This window comes from Chiloscyllium plagiosum, chromosome 5, assembly GCF_004010195.1.
Source record: "Chiloscyllium plagiosum isolate BGI_BamShark_2017 chromosome 5, ASM401019v2, whole genome shotgun sequence".
NCBI lineage: Eukaryota > Metazoa > Chordata > Chondrichthyes > Orectolobiformes > Hemiscylliidae > Chiloscyllium > Chiloscyllium plagiosum.
The window spans coordinates 107,783,451-107,803,516 of NC_057714.1; the positions used below are offsets into that span (position 1 = coordinate 107,783,451).

General features: G+C 42.5%; 1 protein-coding gene across 1 annotated transcript in view; it reads left to right on the forward strand.

Annotated features, from left to right (window-relative positions):
* The window catches only part of kmt2ca (lysine (K)-specific methyltransferase 2Ca), a 502,252-nt gene that overhangs the window by 414,480 nt on the left and 67,706 nt on the right, over window positions 1-20,066 (forward strand). Inside the window, exons 36-38 of the mRNA XM_043691052.1 lie at window positions 6,256-6,438; window positions 16,187-18,268; window positions 19,241-19,577. Coding sequence (XP_043546987.1) covers window positions 6,256-6,438; window positions 16,187-18,268; window positions 19,241-19,577 — 2,602 coding nt within the window. The remainder of the gene's footprint in view (window positions 1-6,255; window positions 6,439-16,186; window positions 18,269-19,240; window positions 19,578-20,066) is intronic.

The following is a 20,066-nucleotide window of genomic DNA, read 5'->3' on the forward strand; positions in this document are numbered from 1 at the left end:
TTGCTGGAAAAGCGCAGCAGGTCAGGCAGCATCCAAGGAGCAGGAGAATCGACGTTTCGGGCATGAGCCCTTCAGGAATTGGCTCTTGCCCGAAATTCCTGAAGAGCCAATTCCTGAAGAAGGGCTCATGCCCAAAACGTCGATTCTCCTGCTCCTTGGATGCTGCCTGACCTGCTGTGCTTTTCCAGCAACACATTTTCAGCTCTGATCTCCAACATCTGCAGTCCTCACTTTCTCCGAGTAGTTTAGTGCAGCCAATCCACTTAAACTCCACATCTTTGGAGTGTGGGAAAACCTGGAGCACCGGAGGAAACCCACGAAGACATGGAGAATGTGCAAACTCCACACAGTCACCTGAGGGTGGAATTGAACCTAGATCCTTGGTGCTGTGAGAACCAATGAGCCATTGTGCTGCCCCTGTTTTCAAACTGTTTTCAAAACATCAGTTTTTATCTCTGAGTTCTCTAACCTCCATTTCTTTCTCCACACTAATATATGTTGGGAAATATTCATTTAGTATCTCTTTCATCTCCTGATGTTCAACTCATAGACTTGATCTTTAAGAGGCCATATTCTCTCTCCAGTTGCTCCTTTGCTCTCAATATATTTGTAGAATCTCTTGGATTATCTTTAACGTTATCTGCTAAGGCTATCTCATATCCCCACTTGGCCCTTCTGGTTTCCCTCTTAATGCCCCAACACACACTGTTCTCTTCAAGAGACTCATTTAATCCCAGTTGTTGTCTATATCTAAGAAGTGATTCTTTCTTCTTCTTGACTGGAACTTCAACCTTACCCATCCATTGTTCCCTACTCTTACCAGCCTTGCCCTTTCCTCTTAGAGGAACATAATGCATCTGAATGCTAGTTATCACACTTTTTGAAAGTCTCCCATTTGCCAGTTATCCCTTTGCCTGCGAACAGTCTACTCCAATCAACTTTTCATGTTGTTGCCTCATACCATTAATATTTGCCTTACTCCAATTAAGAACTTTTACAGAGGCTTAACTTTTACCATAAATGTTTTAAAGCTAATAGAATTATGATCGTTGGTCCCAAAGTGTTCCCCTCCTAACACTTCAGTCACTCACTCTGCCTTCTTTCCCAAGAGAACGTCAGGTTTTGCTCCTTCTCTAGGAAGAAAAGTAAGAACCTGAGAAAAAACCAGAACAGAATATAATGACATACAGCAAATGTTTCAATGAATGTATAAAACATTAAAAGAGTGGCTAAAGTAAATATCGGCCCTTAAGAGGATAAGCAGGGGAATTCAGTTATGGGATATGATGAAATAGCCTATGCATTGAACAAGTATTTTGTATCTGTCTTCACAGTGGAGGACACTAATAACATTTAACAAAGAGACAATTGTAGGTGACGACCTGGAAACAATCATTTTTATAGAAGAGGTAGTGTTGGGCAAGCTAATGGAGCTAAGGATTCATAAGTCTCCAGGTCCTGATGGAATGCATCTCAGGATACTAAAAGAGATGACGGGAGAAATAGTTTTCCAAAATTCGCTAGACTCTGGGGCAGTCCCAGCAAATGTGACGCCATTGTTTTAAAAAGGGAGTTAGACAAAAGATGGGGAATTATAGACCTTAACCTTTGTAGTGGGGAAGATGCTTGAGTCTATTATCAAGAGAGAAAAAGCAAAGCATCTCGATAGAAATTGTCCCGTTGGGCAGACGCAGCATGGGTTCATGAAGGGCAGGTCATGCTTGACAAATCGTTTGGAATTCTATGAAGACATTCCAAGTCAGGTGGACAATGGGGACCCAATGGATGTGGTATGCCTAGATTTCCAAAAGGCCTTCGACAAGGTGCCGCACTAGAGGCTGCTGCATAAGAGAAAAATACATGGCGTTAGGGATAAAGTGTTAGCGTGGATAGAGGATTGGTTGACTAACAGGAAACAGAGTGGGGGTAAATGAGTGCTATTCTGGCTAGCAATCAATCACTAATGGTGTGCTTCAGGAATCGGTGTTGGGACTGCAATTATTTACAATTTATATAGATAGTTTGGAGTTGGGGACCACGTGTAGGATGTCAAAGTTTGCAGGTGACACTAAGATGAGTGTCAGAGCAATGTGTGCAGAGGACTGTGAAACTTTGCAGAGGAACATAGATACTTTGAGTGAGTGGGCAAAGGTCTGGCAGATGGATACTATGTATATAAATGTGAAGTCATACATTTTGATAGGAGTTACAATAAAAAGGACTATCCCTTGAATGGTAAAAAGTTGAACCATGCTGCAATGCAGAGGCACCTGGGTGTCCTTGTGCATGAATCGCGAGGTTGGTCTGCAGACACAACAAGTACTTAGGAAGCCAAATGGAATTTTGTCATTCATTGCTAAAGGGAGTGAGTTTAAAAGCAAAGGTTATGTTGTATCTATATGAGGTGCTGATGAGGCCACGCCTGAAGTACCTAATGAAGGAGCAGACCTCCAAAAGCTAGTGCTTCCAAATAAACCTATTGGACTATAACCTGTGATGTTTAACTTTGTGCACCTAAATCCAATCCCAGCATCTCCAAATCATGGTGTGCAGTTTTAGACTCATTATTTGAGAAAGGTTGTACTGGCACTGGAGGGGTTGCAGAGGAGGCTCTCTAGATTGATTCTGGAGTTGAGGGGGTTGTCTTATGAGGAGAGACTGAGTAGACTGCGATTATATTCATTGGAATTTAGAAAATTGAGGGGGGATCTTATAGAAACATAAAATTATGAAAGGAATAGATAAGATAGAAGTAGGGAGGATGTTTCCACTGGCAGGTGAAACTTGAGACAAGAAGGCATAGCCTCGAGATTAGAGAGAGCGGATTTAAGACTGAATTGAGAAGGAACTTCTTCACCCAGAGGGTTGTTAATCTTTGGAATTTCTTGCCCAGCGAAGTAGTTGATGCTACTTCAGTAAATGTTTTTAAATCTAAGGTTTTTTTTGAACAATGAAGGAATTGAGGGATACAGTGAGGGTGCCGGTAAATGGATCTGAGTCCATGAAAAGATCAGCCATGATCTTATTGAATGGCAGAGCAGGCTCAAAGGACCGGATGGCCTGCTCCTGCTCCTAGTTATTATGTGCTTATGTAAGTGTACACACACATTGATAAAGAAAATTTTCTTGAACACATTTAACAGATTCCTCATCATCCAAGTCTTTCACATTATGATAGTCAATGTTTGGAAAATTAAAATCCCCTACTATTACTACCCTATTATTCTTACATATATCTGAGATCTCTGTATTTATTTTGAATATTGATTTTTCAAAAATAATTAGTCCATCACTCCGTTGTTTCATGTTATGCCTGCATATCACAGTGCTACTTACAATAGATGGATATTATTAACAAAGGGCAATTTGAGACATTACAACAGTGACAAGATAAGTATCAGGAAATCTAAGAAATTGAAAGTGGCATTGTCAAAATCAGGAGCCGCAGACAACGTCCATTCACCCCTGTCATAGAAGACATTAAAATCTTTTACATAAAGAATAGATTGGAAGCCAGGGATACCTTGCCTTAATGAAATGTATTGTTTTCACTGTAGAAATAACAGCATTGCTGAGGGTCTGTCCAGAACAGGCTAGCAGAATCAAAGCAGGTGTTCAGCACTGATCCTTCAACAAGGCTTCCTGAGGAGATGTGTTAGTGTTATTGTGAACTAGAACCAACCACATGTCTGCAAAGTTGCCTTAGAACGTTACAGTGCAGTACAGGCCCTTTGGCCCTCGATGTTGCACCACCTGTGAAATTAATTTGATGCCCATCCAAACTACACCATTCCATTGTTATACATATGTATGTCCAATGTCCATTTAAATGCCCTTAATGTCAGTGAGTCTACTACTGTTGCAGCAGGCCATTCCACACCGCTGCTACTCTGAGTAAAGAAACTAGCCCTGACATTTGTCCTAAATCTATCACCCCTCAGTTTAAAGCTATGTCCCCTCGTGTTGGCCTTCACCATCCGAGGTAAAAGGCTCTCACTGTCCACCCTATCTAATCCCCGATTATCTTATATGTCTCAGTTAAGTCACCTGTCAAGCTTCTTCTCTCCAACGAAAACAGCCTCAATTCCCTCAGCCATTCCTCATAAGGCCTTCCTTCCCTACCAGACAGCATCCTTGTAAATCTCCTCTGAACCCTTTCCAAAGTTTTCCACATCCTTCCTATAATGTGGTGACCAGCACTGTATGCAATACACCAGGTGCAGCCTTGCCAGTGTTGTACAGCTGAAGCATGACCTTGTGGCTGCAAAACTCAATCCCCCTGCCGATAAATGCCAACATACCATATGCCGCCTTAACAACCCTATCAACCTGGGTGGCAATTTTCAGGGATTTATGTACCTGGACACCGAGATATCTCTGTTCAGCTACACAACCAAGAATTGTACCATTGGCTCAGCCCTCTGCATTCCTGTTACTTATTCTGAAGTGGACTACCTCACACTTTTCCACATTAAACTCCATTTGCCAGTTCTCAGCCCAGCTCTGCATCTTATCTATATCCCTCTGTAATTCACACCATCCTTCGGCACTATCCACAACTCTGCCTACCTTAGCGTCATCTGCAAATTTACTAACCCATCCTTCTATGCCCACATCCAGATCATTTATAAAAATGACAAACAGCAGTGGCCCCAAAACAGATCCTCGTGGCAGACCACTGGTAACTGAGCTCCAGGATGAATATTTTCCATCAACCACCACCCTTCCGTAATTGCCCCAGAAGGCAGTTAAGTGTCAACCTCATTGGGTCTGAAGTCACACGGAGACCAGACAAGTAAAAGCTTGCATTTTCAACTCGCCAATTTCTGATCCAAACCGCTAAATCACCTTCAATCCCGCAACTCAATATTTTGTGCAATAGCCTACCGTATGGAACCTTATCAAACACCTTACTGAAGTCCATATACACCACATCAACCACTTTAGTTTCATCCACCTGTTTTGTCACCACCTTGAAGAACTCAATAAAGTTAGTTAGGCATGGCCTACCCTTCACAAAACCATGTTGACTATCCCTAATCAGCTTGCTTGTTTCCAGGTGATTATAAATCCTATCTCTTATAACCTTTTCCAACACCTTACTCACACCTGAAGTAAGACTCGCGGGCCTATAAAGCTCCCGGGCTCACTTGCCTTGCTGTTTTATAGTTTGTAGGCTGTGCATATAAGAACATTTTAATCCCATATTTGGGGCGGTGCTGGCCTAATGGTATCATCACTAAACTATTAATCTAGAAGCCTAGATAATGTTCTGGGCATATAGATTTAAATCTCACCCTGTCAGGCGGTGGCATTTGAATCTAGTTAAGAGGAATTAGGAGTCTAATGATGACAATGAAACCACTGTTGATTGTCAGAAACAAACATCTCATTAACTGATGTCCTTTTGGGAATGAAAATGCAAACTTTAACTTGTCTGCTCTACGTGTGACTTCACACCTAATGAGCTTGACACTTAACTGCCTTGTGGGCAATTAGGGAAGGGCAGTAATGCTGACATAAACCAGTGATGCCCACATCCCATGAATGAATGAATTGAAAAATGAATTTGAATAAAACAATGTTTTCTGCAAAATGTCCACTACTTACAAATATAAACTTTCTTTATTTGTGAAAGGTAAATCTCCAACTTGATCATGTGCATTTGAAGTACTCCCAAAGCAAGGTCAATACATTCCTTTGAGACATGGTTCATGAACTGATACTGAATATTGTAGATATTGAGTCTGTTTTTAAAGGTAAAGAAAGTTTGAGAGAAAATAGTTTCTGGTAGGGAATTTGAATGAATAACTTTTAAGCTTCAATTTATTCAATGTTTATAATGTTTTTAAAAAAACTCAAGGTATTTCACAGCAGTAAATGCCAATAAAACTTTTCCCATTGGGTTAGCTAGTTTAGGTCATGCGCATTGTTTGGGGCCAGCCTTGCTTGGGTTACTTGGACCTAGTTTTATCTATGACCAATCCTCTAATCTTAAGTATACTTCAGAGGAATAGAACATAATTTTCAAAAATGTTCAAAGTGACCCTACTTTTTCCAGTCACAAAAACTGATATTCTCTGCCATGCGTTGTTGAGAAATATCTTTACCCCACAGCATAGAATAGAACAGAACAGAGGGAGTTCTGTTCTTTAGGCTTTGTACAATATCTTTAAAAGTTGGTAAAGACTCACTTGACCAAATAGTACAATTTTTAACGTGCTAACTGAAACATAATTGCAATAAAATTTGCAGCAAAAGGCAAGAGATAATCGAGCAGCACTGCGTATAAACAAAGTTCAAATGACCAGCGAGTCTTTGAGAAGGCAGCAGCAAGAATGCATTGATTCTGTCTCTCGACCTGACATTGACTTGCCATTTAAAGATCAAATGAAGCAAAAAGAATCAGAACACGAGCAAGAATGGAAACTAAGACAGGTAAGAACATACAAATGGTAAAATGTTATGCACCACAACTTTCTTAAAATGTGCGACTAGAGTAAGCGCGTGGGGAACATTGTCTCCGTTCAAAGATGACAATTAACCAAATTTAGGCTGCCTGTAATGACTCTCGTTAACTTGAAGATTAGAAATTCAAATTATCAAATGTGATCTTGCCACCATTATTTTATGTTTCATCTAGACAGGTTTGCATTTTGAGGGATTTCTTTTGCCAGCTTTAATGTGCATCTTAGCAAGGAAGCAACATTGATAGCAGCCAGAGACTTCAACACCACAAAGTGTTCTTCATCAATGACATTTAATTTAATCTGTAGCCTTAAAGGTGGATTCTTGTTTTCCTTAGGAATACTAGTTTTTTTAAAAGGAAAAAGAGGTCCTATTGTCTCTTTCTTGTCTATGTAATTTCTTGAGACTGGTTAAAGGAAAAGACACCGATCTGATGGTCATAGAGGTGTACAGCATGGAAACAGACCGTTCAGTCCAACCCGTCCATGCCGACCAGATGACCCATCTGCCAGCCCCTGGCCCGTATCCCTCCGAACCCTTCCTATTCATATACCCATCCAAATGCTTAAATATTATATTTGTACCAGCCTCCACCACTTCCCTGGCAGCTCATTCCATATATGTACCACCCTCTGCGTGAAAAAGTTGCCCCTTAGGTCTCTTTTATATCTTTCCCTTCTCACCCTAAACCTATGTCCTCTAGTTCTGGACTCCCCAACCCCAGTGGGTGGCACAGTGGATAGCACTGCTGCCTCAGCGCCAGAGACCCGGGTTCAATTCCTGCCTCAGGCTACCCTCTGTGTGGAGTTTGCACATTCTCCCCGTGTCTGCGTGGGTGGTCCGGTTTCCTCCCACAGTCCAAAAATGTGCAGGTTAGTTGAATTGGCCATGCTAAATTGCCCGTAGTGTTAGGTGAAGGGGTAAATGTAGGGGAATGGGTCTGGGTGGGTTGGGCTTCGGCAGGTCGGTGTGGACTTGTTGGGCCAAATGGCCTGTTTCCACACTGTAAGCTATCTAATAACTTTGCCTATTTATCCTATAAACCTCTATAAGGGTCACCCCTCGGCCTCCGACACTCCAGGGAAAACAGCCCCAGCCTGTTCAGCCTCTCCCTATAGCTCAAATCCTCCAACTCTGGCAACATCCTAGTAAATCTTTTCTGAACTGTTTCAAGTTTCACAACATCTTTCCAATATGAAGGAGACCAGAATTGCACGCAATATTCCAACAGTGGCCTAACCAATGTCCTGTACAGCTGCAACGTGACCTCCCAACTCCTGTACTCAATACCCTGACCAATAAAGGAAAGCATACCAAACGCCTTCTTCACTATCCTATCTACCTGCGACTCCACTTTCAAGGAGCTACGAACCTGCACGCCAAGGTCTCTTTGTTCAGCAATACTCCCTAGGACCTTACCATTAAGTGTATAAATCCTTCTAAGATTTGCTTTCCAAAAATGCAGCACCTCTCATTTATCTGAATTAAACTCCATCTGCCACTTCTCAGCCCATTGGCCCATCTCGTCCAGATCCTGTTGTAATCTGAGGTAACCCTCTTCGCTGTCCACTACACCTCCAATTTTGGTGTCATCTGCAAACTTACTAACTGTACCTCTTATGCTCACATCCAAATCATTTATGTAAATGACAAAAAGTAGAGGACCCAGCACCGATCCTTGTGGCTCTCCACTGATCATAGGCCTCCAGTCTGAAAAACAACCCTCCACCACCACCGTCTGTCTTCTACCTTTGAGCCAGTGCGCTATCCAAATGGCTAGTTCTCCCTGTATTCCATGAGATCTAACCTTGCTAATCAGTCTCCCATGGGGAACCTTGTCGAACGCCTTACTGAAGTCTATATAGATCACATCTACTGCTTTGCCCTCATCAATCTTCTTTGTTCCTTGTTCAAAAAACTCAAATCAAGTTTGAGAGACATGATTTCCCACTCACAAAGCCATGTTGACTATCCCTACTCAGTCCTTGCCTTTCCAAATACATGTACATCCTGTCCCTCAGGATTCCCTCCAACAACTTGCCCACCACCGAGGTCAGGCTCACCGGTCTTGTAGGGGAGGGAGTAGGAGAGCATAACAAGATATGTCAATCAGGAAGGAAGTATGGATGAGTAATATTTTACAAGAAAATCTATACTCATAATTTGTACATCAGATTATATGGGAGATAAAGGCTTGAGAAGGCAGACCTTTAAATCTCTCTACTCTTTACTCTTTTTTTAAACGTTTGTTTGTTAAGTGTATATAAAATATGTCGGCTACATTTCTCTAATTCAAACATCACCTTCCAAATCTCCTGCACAAACAATTAACCTGTTAATGTCACCTGATGTTCCTTGTTGACTTCACAGTTAACTGCACTTTTTATTAATGTTACTTGCAGGGTTTTAATATTGTAGCTCTGTACTCAAAAGTTAGATCTCTTGCCTTCGCTCTCATGCTCTTGCTCTCTCATGCTCTCGTTTTCTCACACTCCTGCTCTCACTCATACGCACGCGCACAGACCGGCAAATGTGCAGACTTACATGTATGTGTTAAAATACAAGATTTGACACATCAGAAATGCAAATTTTTGATACCCCTTTTTAAAATGGAAATGCTAGCCTAATGGTTATGGTAACAGATGAGTACCAGAGTGGTCCAGAGTTTCTGGTCCTGACAAACAAAAGTTATTTGTTTACAATAAAAACTGAATTGATTGCTTATGGCTCTTCAGAGAAGGGAACTTATCCCCCATCTTTATACTGTTTGATGCTAAATACTCTCAGGGAAACTACAATTGGGTAGTGAAAGTTGTTTTGCCATATCTCAAAATGAAATGATAAACTATCCATAAGCCATAAATCAAAATAACAAATGATTGGAGCACAAATAAAATAAATTACCAAGAAGCTTCACTTTTTATAGCTTTTACTTTCACACAAATCACAACCAACGCACAGTAAGCATGAGTTAACAGGCAAGTAACTCATGTGTGGGCGGCACAGTGGTTAGCACTGCTGCCTCACAGCGCCTGAGACCTTTGTTCAATTCCTGCCTCGGGCGATTGACTGTGTGGAGTTTGCACGTTCTCCCCGTGTCTGCGTGGGTTTCCTCCGGGTGCTCCGGTTTCCTCCCACAGTCCAAAGATGCGCAGGTCAGGTGAATTGGCCATGCTAAATTGCCCGTAGTGTTAGGTAAGGGGTAAATGTAGGGGTCTGGGTGGGTTGCGCTTCGGTGGGTCGGTGTGGACTTTTTGGGCCGAAGGGCCTGTTTCCACACTGTAATGTAATCTAATCATAATGTAATCTAATCATAACAGTTCAAAGAAATAAATGAATCCTACTTTGAATAGTCTGTACAATAAATGTACATCTTTCTAATTGCAAGCATTTGCATTTCCAATAAATGTGACATAACATTGCTACTCAGTTTCAGAATATTTTATTTACACAGAAGACCAAGAGTCTTTTCTAACAATTGTTTTTAGCTCTGGGTTTCATAGGTACAGTTGTTACAAGCCTTCTCTTCCTGATGGTGTAGCTTTTAGCTTTCCAGAGTTCCTTTCCAACTAGGAGAAAGTGAGGACTGCAGATGCTGGAGATCAGAGTCAAAAAGTCTGGTGCTGGAAAAGCACTGCCAGTCAGGCAGCATCAAAGAAGTAGGAGAGTTGACGCTTTGAGCATTATTAGCTCTTCGTAAGGAAGAGCTGATGAAGAGCTTATGCTCAACGTCAACTCTGCTGCTCCTCAGGTGCTGCCTCACCGGCTGTGCTCTTCTTTCCAACTAACTAACCAATAAAATCACGATTCATGGTTTTGGCCACTTTTTGGAAAACATCTGGCTCCTTGGCATCTGTGAGCTATACACACATCTTCTGAGGTATTCAAAGATTTTTAACCAGCTTTCACATTGATTCTAAGAATACTCCCAAACAGAAAAACTCACTGTTTTGTGCTTCTTCCGGAAACAAAAAATGGGAGCAGGAGTAGGTCTTTTGGCCTTTGAAGAGATTTCTCCTCATCCTAGTCCTAAATGGCCTAAACCATATCCTGAAACTGTGACACCAGGCTCTGGACTTCTTAGTCATTGGGAATTTGCTTCCTATCTTACTCTGTCTCTATAAAACTTCCACCACAATGACTTGTTTTTCTAAACTGCAGTGATATAGTCCTAAGCAATTGAGTCTCTTTTCATATGTAAGTTCTCCCATCCCAAGAATCAATCTGGTAAATCTTTGTTGCTCTCACTTATCGCCAGACATCCTGCTTCAGATAACAAAACCAAAACTACACACAGTAATCCAAGTGCGGTGTCACCAAGGCCCTGAACAATTGCAGAAAGGCATTGCTGCTGATGTATTTGAATCCTTTTCCACCATTATCTCCTGCTGCACCGACATGCTTACTTTCAGCGACATGGTCTACATCTCATTGCACTTCCAACTTCACTATTCTGACAAAGTTTGGTGTGTTCTTTATCTCTGTCTGCATTCTCTTTGTGCCTGCGTCAGGGTCTCCAACCTCCTCTGCTCTTTGCTGTTCTCTGTGCTTGGTCACATGGCAACCAATCTTCACTTCCTGTTGTGTTTTCAGATGAAGTGTTGCCAGAATATGCAGATCAGTACTACTTATTATCCAAGAAAATTATGACTGACCCTTTAACTACTTTTGCTGTGCCCATGCTGTGCCCATGCCCACAATTTTAGATGGTGTAGTTACTTCAGCAAGTCTCCTGTGCAGCATCTTAGGAAAAGCCACTGGGAACCATTTTTCTGTTCCCTTGCATCTTTTTGAAAATCGTTCATTTTTAATATGAAATGTTTGGGGCACCTATTGGAGCCCCCCAACTACAGAGGCAAACAGTGAGGTCTCAGATGGGACTGCTTTGTTGTTGAGAAGGTTGCTAAGTTCCACCTTGTTCCAGTTCAAAAGGACCTTATGGCCTGAGATGTCACGTTTATAAGTTTGTGGATGCAGCTCCCAATGCATCCCTTTGTGCTGTGTTGCTTGTTGATTGCCACAGGATTTGTGACAGATGGGTGATGAAAAGAAAATGATCATGATTTGCAAATGAAGGCTCATTATCCAGTTCTCAGCCTCACTCACATCCTGACCTATCTTGGTCTAGTGGCATGACGAGTCTAGATGTCTGGATCCAAACATATTTGTGATGAGAACATCACCTGCATTGCATCTTCAATGTAATGCTGACTTATTTAAAGATCTGTTGGATTTTAGGCTGTTCTCACCTACCCAATCCATTGGAATCCGTCTTCACACACCATGGTAGACAAATTCTTCAAACTGTGTGTAGAAGTCTGATGTCTAGTTTTACCTAGTTTGACTTGCAAATTATAGCAATTTCTCCTCCATTCCCCCCTCCAGTGGTCCCCAGCATTACAGATACCAGTCTTCAGCCAATTCAAATCACTCCACATGATATCAAAAAACGACTGGAGGGACTGGATACTGCAAAGGCTATGGGCCCTGACAACATTCTGGCAATAGTACTGAAGACTTGTGCTTCAGAACTTGTCACTCCCCTAGCCAAGCCGTTCCAGTGAGCAAAATTAGGGCGCATGGTATTGGGGACAAAGTACTGACTTGGATTGAGAATTGGTTGGCTGACAGGAAACAAAGAGTAGTGATAAACGGCTCCCTTTCGGAATGGCAGGCGGTGACCAGTAGGGTACCACAGGGATCACTGCTGGGACCGCAGCCTTTTACAATATATATTAATGATATAGAAGATGGTATTAATAGTAACATTAGCAAATTTGCTGATGATACAAAGCTGGGTGGCAGGGTGAAATGTGAGGAGGATGTTAGGAGATGGGCAGGTTAGGTGAGTGGACAGATGCATGGCAGATGCAGTTTAATGTAGATAAATGTATGGTTATCCACTTTGGTGGCAAGAACAGGAAAACAGATTACTACCTAAATGGAGTCAAGTTGGATAAAGGGGCAGTACAAAGAGATCTGGGTGTTCTTGTACACCAGTCAATGAAGGCAAGCATGCAGGTACAGTGGGTAGTGAAGAAAGCTAATAGCATGCTGGCCTTCATAACAAGAGGGATTGAGTATAGAAGCAAAGAGGTTCTTCTGCAGCTGTACAGGGCCCTGGTGAGACCACACCTGGAGTACTGTGTGCCGTTCTGGTCTCCAAATTTGAGGAAAGACATTCTGGCTATTGAGGGAGTGCAGCGTAGGTTCACGAGGTCAATTCCTGGAATGGCAGGACTATCTTTTGTTGAAAGATTGGAGCAACTGGGCTTGTATACCCTTGAGTTTAGAAGACTGAGAGGGGAAGTGATTGAGGCGTATAAGAGTATTAAAGGATTGGACACTCTGGAGGCAGGAAACATGTTTCCGCTGATGGGTGAGTCCCGAACCAGAGGACACAGCTTAAAAATAAGGGGTAGGCCATTTAGGACAGAGATGAGGAGAAACTTCTTCACCCAGAGAGTGGTGGCTGTGTGGAATGCTCTGCCCCAGAGGGCAGTGGAGGCCCAGTCTCTGGATTCGTTTAAGAAAGAGTTGGATAGGGCTCTCAAAGATAGTGGAATCAAGGGTTATGGAGATAATGCAGGAACAGGATACTGATTGAGGATGATCAGCCATGATCGTAATGAATGGTGGTGCAGGCCCGAAGGGCAGAATGCCCTACTCCTGCACCTATTGTCTATTATCTATTGTCAGTACGGTTACAACACTGATCTACCCAACAATTGAAATATTGCCCAAGTATGTCATGTGTATCAAACGCAGGACGTATCAAACCAAGCCAATTACCACCCCATCAATCAACTCTCAACTATTAGTGACATGAAGGAAGGTGTCAACAACAGTGCTGTCAAGCAGCACCTACTCAGCAATAACCTGCTTGGTGAGGATTCCGCCAGGGCCACTCAGCTCTAGACCTCATTACAGCCTTGGTTCAAACATGGGCAAAAGAGCTGAATTCCAGAGGTGAGTTGAGGGTGACAGCCCTTGACATGAAGGCTGCATTTGACCAAGTGTGGCGTCAGCGAGCCTTAGCAAAACTGGAATCAATTGGTATTGGGGGCAAACTCTCCAGTGGTTAGAGTCATGCCTGACACAGGAAGGTGGTCGTGGTTGTTGGAGATCAGTCATCTCTGCGCCAGCATATCTCTAGAGGAGTTCCTCAGGGTAGAGTCCTAGGCCCAAGCACCTTCAGCTGCTTCATCAATGACCTTCCCTCCATCATAAGGTCCGAAGTGGGGATGATTGCTGCTAATTCTGCAAAGATTAGTATCATTCGCAGCTCATCAAACACTGAAGCAGTTTGTGTCCAAATGCAACAAGATCCGGACAATGTCCAGGCTTGGGCTGACAAATGGCAAGTAACATTCATGCCACGTAGATACCAGGCTAATGACCATCACCATACGAGACCATCTAACCACCACCCCTTGGCATTTAGTGGTGTTACAATCACTGAATCCCCCACTATCAAGATGCTGAGGGTTATCATTGACCAGAAACCAACTGGACTCACTACATAAATGTAATGGCTATATGAGCAGGTCAGAAGCTAGTAATACTGCAGTGAGTAACTCACCACCTGACTCCCCAAAGCCTGTCCACCATCGACAAGGCACAAGTCAGGAGTGTAATGGAAAACTTGACTGGATGAGTGCAGCTCCAACAACACTCAAGAAGCTTGCTACCATCCAGGACAAAGCAGCCCGCTTGAATGGCGATGGATCCCCAAGCATCCATTCCCTCCACCACCAAAGCTCAGTCGCAGCAGTGTGTACTATCTCCGAGATGCACTGCAGAAATTTGCGAAAGCCCGTGACCATTTCCATCTAGAAGAGCAAGGGCAACAGACATATGGAAACACCACCAACTTCAAGTTCCCCTCCAAAGCACTCACCATCCTGACTTAGCAGTTTATCAGCATTCCTTCACTGTCAGTGGTCAAAATCCTGGAATTCCCAGCCTAATGGCATCATGGGTTAATCCACAGCAGGTGGACTGCAGCGCTTCAAAAAGGCAGCTCACCACCACCTTCTCAAGGGCAACTAGGACGGGCAATAAATGCTGACCAGCCAATGATGCCCACATCCCACAAAAAAATTAATTTAAAAAAAATTTAAAAATATAAAAAAATTTACAGGGGTATGGCTGGAGTGAGTGACAAAAGAAGGAACATGGAATATGGAGAAAACGTTTTTAAACAATGAGTGGTTAGGATTTGGAATGCACTTTCTGAAAATATGTGATGGCACATTCAGTTGATGCCTTCAAAAAAGATTTTGATAATCATGTGATGAAAAATAATGCAGGGCTCTGGGGAGCAGGCAATTGATCGAGTCTGTGAATTGATCATGTCGAGAGCCAGCACAGACACAGCAGGCTGAATTGCTGCCCTTGAATCTGGGAATCCATTTCCTATTGCATTGCTGCCAATTGAAAGACAAGTCTAGAATGTGGGAACAGCAGGGCAGACCATGGGAAGAATTAGGAAAAGTGAAATTAAGGGTGTTATAGCAGGGCATTTAGAAAATGATAAAATCAGAAATTACTGGAAGCAGTCAGCAGGTGTGAAGAGAGAGCAGTGTTAACATTTTGGTCCAGTGTCTCTCTTTCAGAACTCAAAAGAATCGGAAAGAGGCAGCATGGTTTTGTGAAATAGAAATTGGTTTTAGCTATTTTAAGGAACTAGCAAGCAAAGGGGAACCAGTTAAGGTGATATACTTGGATTTACGAAAAGCATTTGATAAGATGCCCCCTTTTAAAGAAAAAAATAAAAGGTCATGGCTTTAAAATTTAAGGGCTCATAGTGCAGTGGCACCAGTCCGAGAGGGTGGATTGTGTTTCGTTTTGACAGTGATCACCTGAACTGTGCTGAGGCTGGTGTCTTTGTGAGCCGTATAACTACGGAAATAGAGGATTTTAAATTAAGTAGTGGGAGCAAAGGATTAAATTTAGGAAGATGTAGTAAATCAAAGAGTTCAGACAAGGTAAAAGAGAAAGGTAATACTGGAAATGATAGAGATGGTGTCAGGAAGGCATACAGAAAACAAATTAACAGGTCAGGCAGGAGGATACAAAAAGGATAAGATGAAGACTCTATCTGTGCGTAGCATTTGAAACAAATCATGAACTTAAAGTACAAATAGAAATAAAGTAAATACATTCTGCAGCCTTTATTGAATCATGTTTCAGGATGAATATTGAAGGGCACTGGAAGCTGTGGAAAGTTGGTTAAGTAGCTCATAATTAGTAATGGTATTAGCACATTGGAGAGGGATGGCATAAGTTTTTTTTATTTCATTTGTTCATTGGATGTGGGCGTAGCTTGCTGAACAACATTTATTGTCTATTTCTGGTTGCCTTTGAGAAAATGGTGGTGAGCTGCCTTCTTGAACTGCTGAGTCTGTTCGGTTTAGGTAGCGTCTCGATGCCATGGAGAGGGAATTATGGGCGGTGATGTAATTCCTCGTCAGGTTGGTGAGTGGTTTGGAGGGGAACCTGCAGGTGGTTGTATTCCCATGGATCTGCTATCCTTGTCCATCTGGATGGTATTGTTGTGGGTATGAAAGGTTCTGTCTAAGGATCCTTGATGTATTTCTGTCAACCAGTTATGAACATTTTTTATAAATCGTGTTAAATCTTTCACTTAAGCTTCTTGATTAACTGTTATCCAGGTAACATTTGTATGGTTTTTGTTTTGTTTCGTAACAAACAGCAAATGCGACAGAAGAGTAAGCAGCAAGCCAAGATTGAAGCTACACAAAAACTGGAACAGGTGAAACATGAACAGCAGCAGCAACAACAATTTGGGTCCCAGCAATCTTCTGCAGGCGAGGATTCTAACAGTCCTAAGGCAGGTGAACAGGACACTGGACACTTGTCTCCTCTGCACTTGCCCAAAGAAGGATTTACAAGGCCTCGGGCTCCTGGCACTTCAGTATCAACATCATCAGATGATGTCTTTCTCAGACCTCAGGCTCCTCCACCAACACCAACAAGGGTACCACTGCAGGATCCATTTGCACAGCCCCAGGCATCACAATCACCGTCACCACAGATGTTTTCTCCAGTTGCTAATGTGTCAAGACCATCATCTCCTTGGGATCCATATGCTAAAATGGTTGGCACGCCAAGACCACCACCAGTTGTTAGAAGAAATTCACTGTCCTCTTTAGATTCGTGTGCTGTTCCTCAAAACGCAACCAGGCCTTTACCAGCTACTGAACAGATCGAGAGAAATAGGCCTCCATTAGCGGATGAGTCTTTTGGGTCGTCATCACCAACTAGCAGTGATCCTTACGCAAAGGCACCCGATACTCCAAGACCTTCCATGACAATATCAACAGATCATTTTTCAAAACCTTTAGGGTTGCCACGGCCACCTATGACTTCTGATCCATCAGGGAATATGCCTGTAAATGTAAATGATCCCTTTGCTAAACCTGCACACAGACCTGATATGTTGCCTAGACAGCAGGTGCCACATAATCGAATGGGGCCTCTTGATCTATATTCAAGATCACAACATGCACCTAATCAAGCTAATGTTGAAGATGGAAGTGGACAATTGTTTAAGACACCAATGCCACCAATTCAGTCACCTCAAGATCCTTATGCATCTATGCCTTTAACCCCAAGACGCACGTCTGTTGATCCATATGAAAGGACTGTGTTGAACTCGAGACCTGTGGATAACTTTTCACAAAGCCCAGTACAGTCACAGTCCCAGTCAATGGAGTCTTATGCACAGCAACCACAGACACCTCATCCCATGAATGAGCCATTTTCACACAGTCAGAGAATTCCCCGGCAAACCCAGGGTGACACATTTGTTCAACAGGGGTCAAGGTCAAGACGCTCTCCTCAGGATCCTTATTCGCAGCCCCCAGGAACCCCTCGACCTGCAGCTGACCCCTATTCACAGCCCCCAGGAACCCCTCGACCTGCAGCTGACCCCTATTCACAGCCTCCAGGAACCCCTCGACCTGCAGCGGACCCTTATTCACAGCCCCCAGGAACCCCTCGACCTGGAGCTGACCCTTATTCGCAGCCCCCAGGAACCCCTCGACCTGGAGCTGATCAGTATACACAGCAGTCACTAACCCCAAGAGCCCCTTCACAACAAGCAGATCCGTACTCCCAGCCACCTGGTACTCCAAGGCCTTTAGCTTCAAATCGTTTTGTACAATCACCAATTAATCAGAGATATTCTGATCCATTCGCACAATCTCCTTTAACCCCAAGACCAGTTGGCTCGGACCCCTTTGCCCAGCCTCTTCAGTCTCCAAGACCAGTTATTTCTGACCGGCAAACATTGACAAGATCAGGTCAATTATTAAATCAGGAGCAATTTTTGCAACCACCACACAACAGAGTTCCAAATTTGAAAGATACATTTGTGCGACCAGCTGATGTATGTGGTCGAGCACCTCAAACTTCCAGACCAGCCGGAATACATGATGACGCATTTTCACCCCATGCACCAGCAGTGAGACCAGCTTCAGACACATATGGGCAAACAGTACATGACCCATATGATCAGCCCCCAAGGACCCCAAGACCTCAAACTAATGACAAGTTTGTGCCAGGGAGGCATAACCATGAAATTAGTGACCAACAAGGACCCACATCAGATTCCACAAATTTTAGCAGCTCCACAGGATCACCTATAAATTCACAAGTACACCAGTTTCATAATGTACCCCCAGCGCTTGACCAAGGCCAATCAATTTTGACATCTGAGGCACAGAATAATGTAAGCACAGGTCATATGGACACAGAAGAAAAGCAACGGCAGGTAGGTTTATTTGTGTACTTCAAACTAGTTTTAATAATTTGATTAATTGGTAGTGAATACGCATTAATAAATGTGCAACTACAAGTTCCTGCTTTAGATCAAGCAGTCTACAAATTAGATGGGAGAAATTGAGTATTTTATATCCAGTAACTCGGAAGGGGTCAATGTTTGAAGCCAGCGAGATTATCATATGAAAACAAAGTAGTGCAAGGCTACGAAATGCCCTTCGAATCAATGGGCAGGTCCCACAATGTGGTTCACTCTCACAACATGCTCAATATATCTCTTCCAAAAGAAAAGAAAAATATGCATTTTATATTCATGTTTACATATAGCGCCGTTTGCAAAAATGATTTACCAGAACTATGAGAGTTCTTGATTATGCAAGTTTGTTTAATTTGTTGTTGCCAAAACAATTCACATTAGTACCTTATGCTAGACCAACTGAGGAAATTACTGTTAAACACTGAAATTAAGAATTAGGCAGAGAGAGAGTGTGATTGGTTGAACTTTAACCAGAACAAATGCTGGAGAATTCCTGCAGTTTGGTCATCACTATTACTTGAATCAGTATTGTATCAAGTATTTAAATCAGTGCTGTTGATCAGGTTGATATGATGCTTTGGGTTGATGACCATTTCTCAACAAAAGATTATCAATCTGAAACATTACCCAGTTGCACCCAGACCTCCTGATTTATTCTAGCATCTTCTGTTTTCTATTTCGGATTTCCAACAGTTTTGTAGTATTGAGTTAGAACAATGTAACTTGGCTGTTGATCACAGAGCCGAACTTGATGGCTTATCCATTGGTTAACAACAGAACGGCTGTTACGTCTTTAAGCATTCTGTATAAAATTAACAGACCATCACAACAAAAAAGTGCAATGTTGAGTAATATATCATTATTGTAATGGCTAAAGGAAGATAATAAATGAATTGCTTGTAACTGTAAATTCTTTTCATTTGATAGAGGCTGAGGTTACGGGAACTCATCCTTCGACAACAGCAGCAGAAGAATGCAGTCCGTCAAGAAAAAGGCCTGCAAGAGCAAGCAATGACATCTGCAGCATCACCACTCAGGCACTGGCCACAGGAGGATTTAAAACGTCAAAGTGAACTATTTGGCAGACCACCTCCTCCCTATCCTGGTGTTGTGAGAATCCCTCGTGCATCTCAAGGTGGACCAAGATTTCCAGGCCTTTTCACAAATGAACCCCGCGGTCGCTTAATAACTGATGGTCAATTTAACAGACCACAATTTTCTGGAGATGTTGCAAGAATGGTCATGAGGACGCAAGGTCCAAGGTAAATACTTTCTCAGTACAAAAACCTTTTGTGTTACAGGATTTCATCAAGTGACTTCTATTTTTGTTTGAGATGTTACATTATTCAAAAAGAAACTGACACCTGATGGCGAGACATGAGTTTCTGAAAGTATTCTAAGTAAATATGAAGCTTTGAAAATGCTTTTTTTGGGATGGACAATAAATGCTGACCTAGCCGGTGATAACCACTTCTCGTGAATGTTTTGTTTTTAAACAATTGATTTGAATTATTCACAAATTTAGTTGTAGTTGCAAATATTTTGATATACTTTTACTTGCTGTCACATAACAGAGCAAATGCTTTTAGTTAAGTGCTTATCCTTCTGCAACTTGTCTGATTTCTGCAATCATGACACTTTAGTTAGGAAGTTAGTCAGCTTAGTTAGCTGGATGGCTGGTTCATAGTGTAGAGTGACAACAACGCAGGATCAGTTCCCACATCAGCTGAGGTTACCATGAAGGTCTCACCTT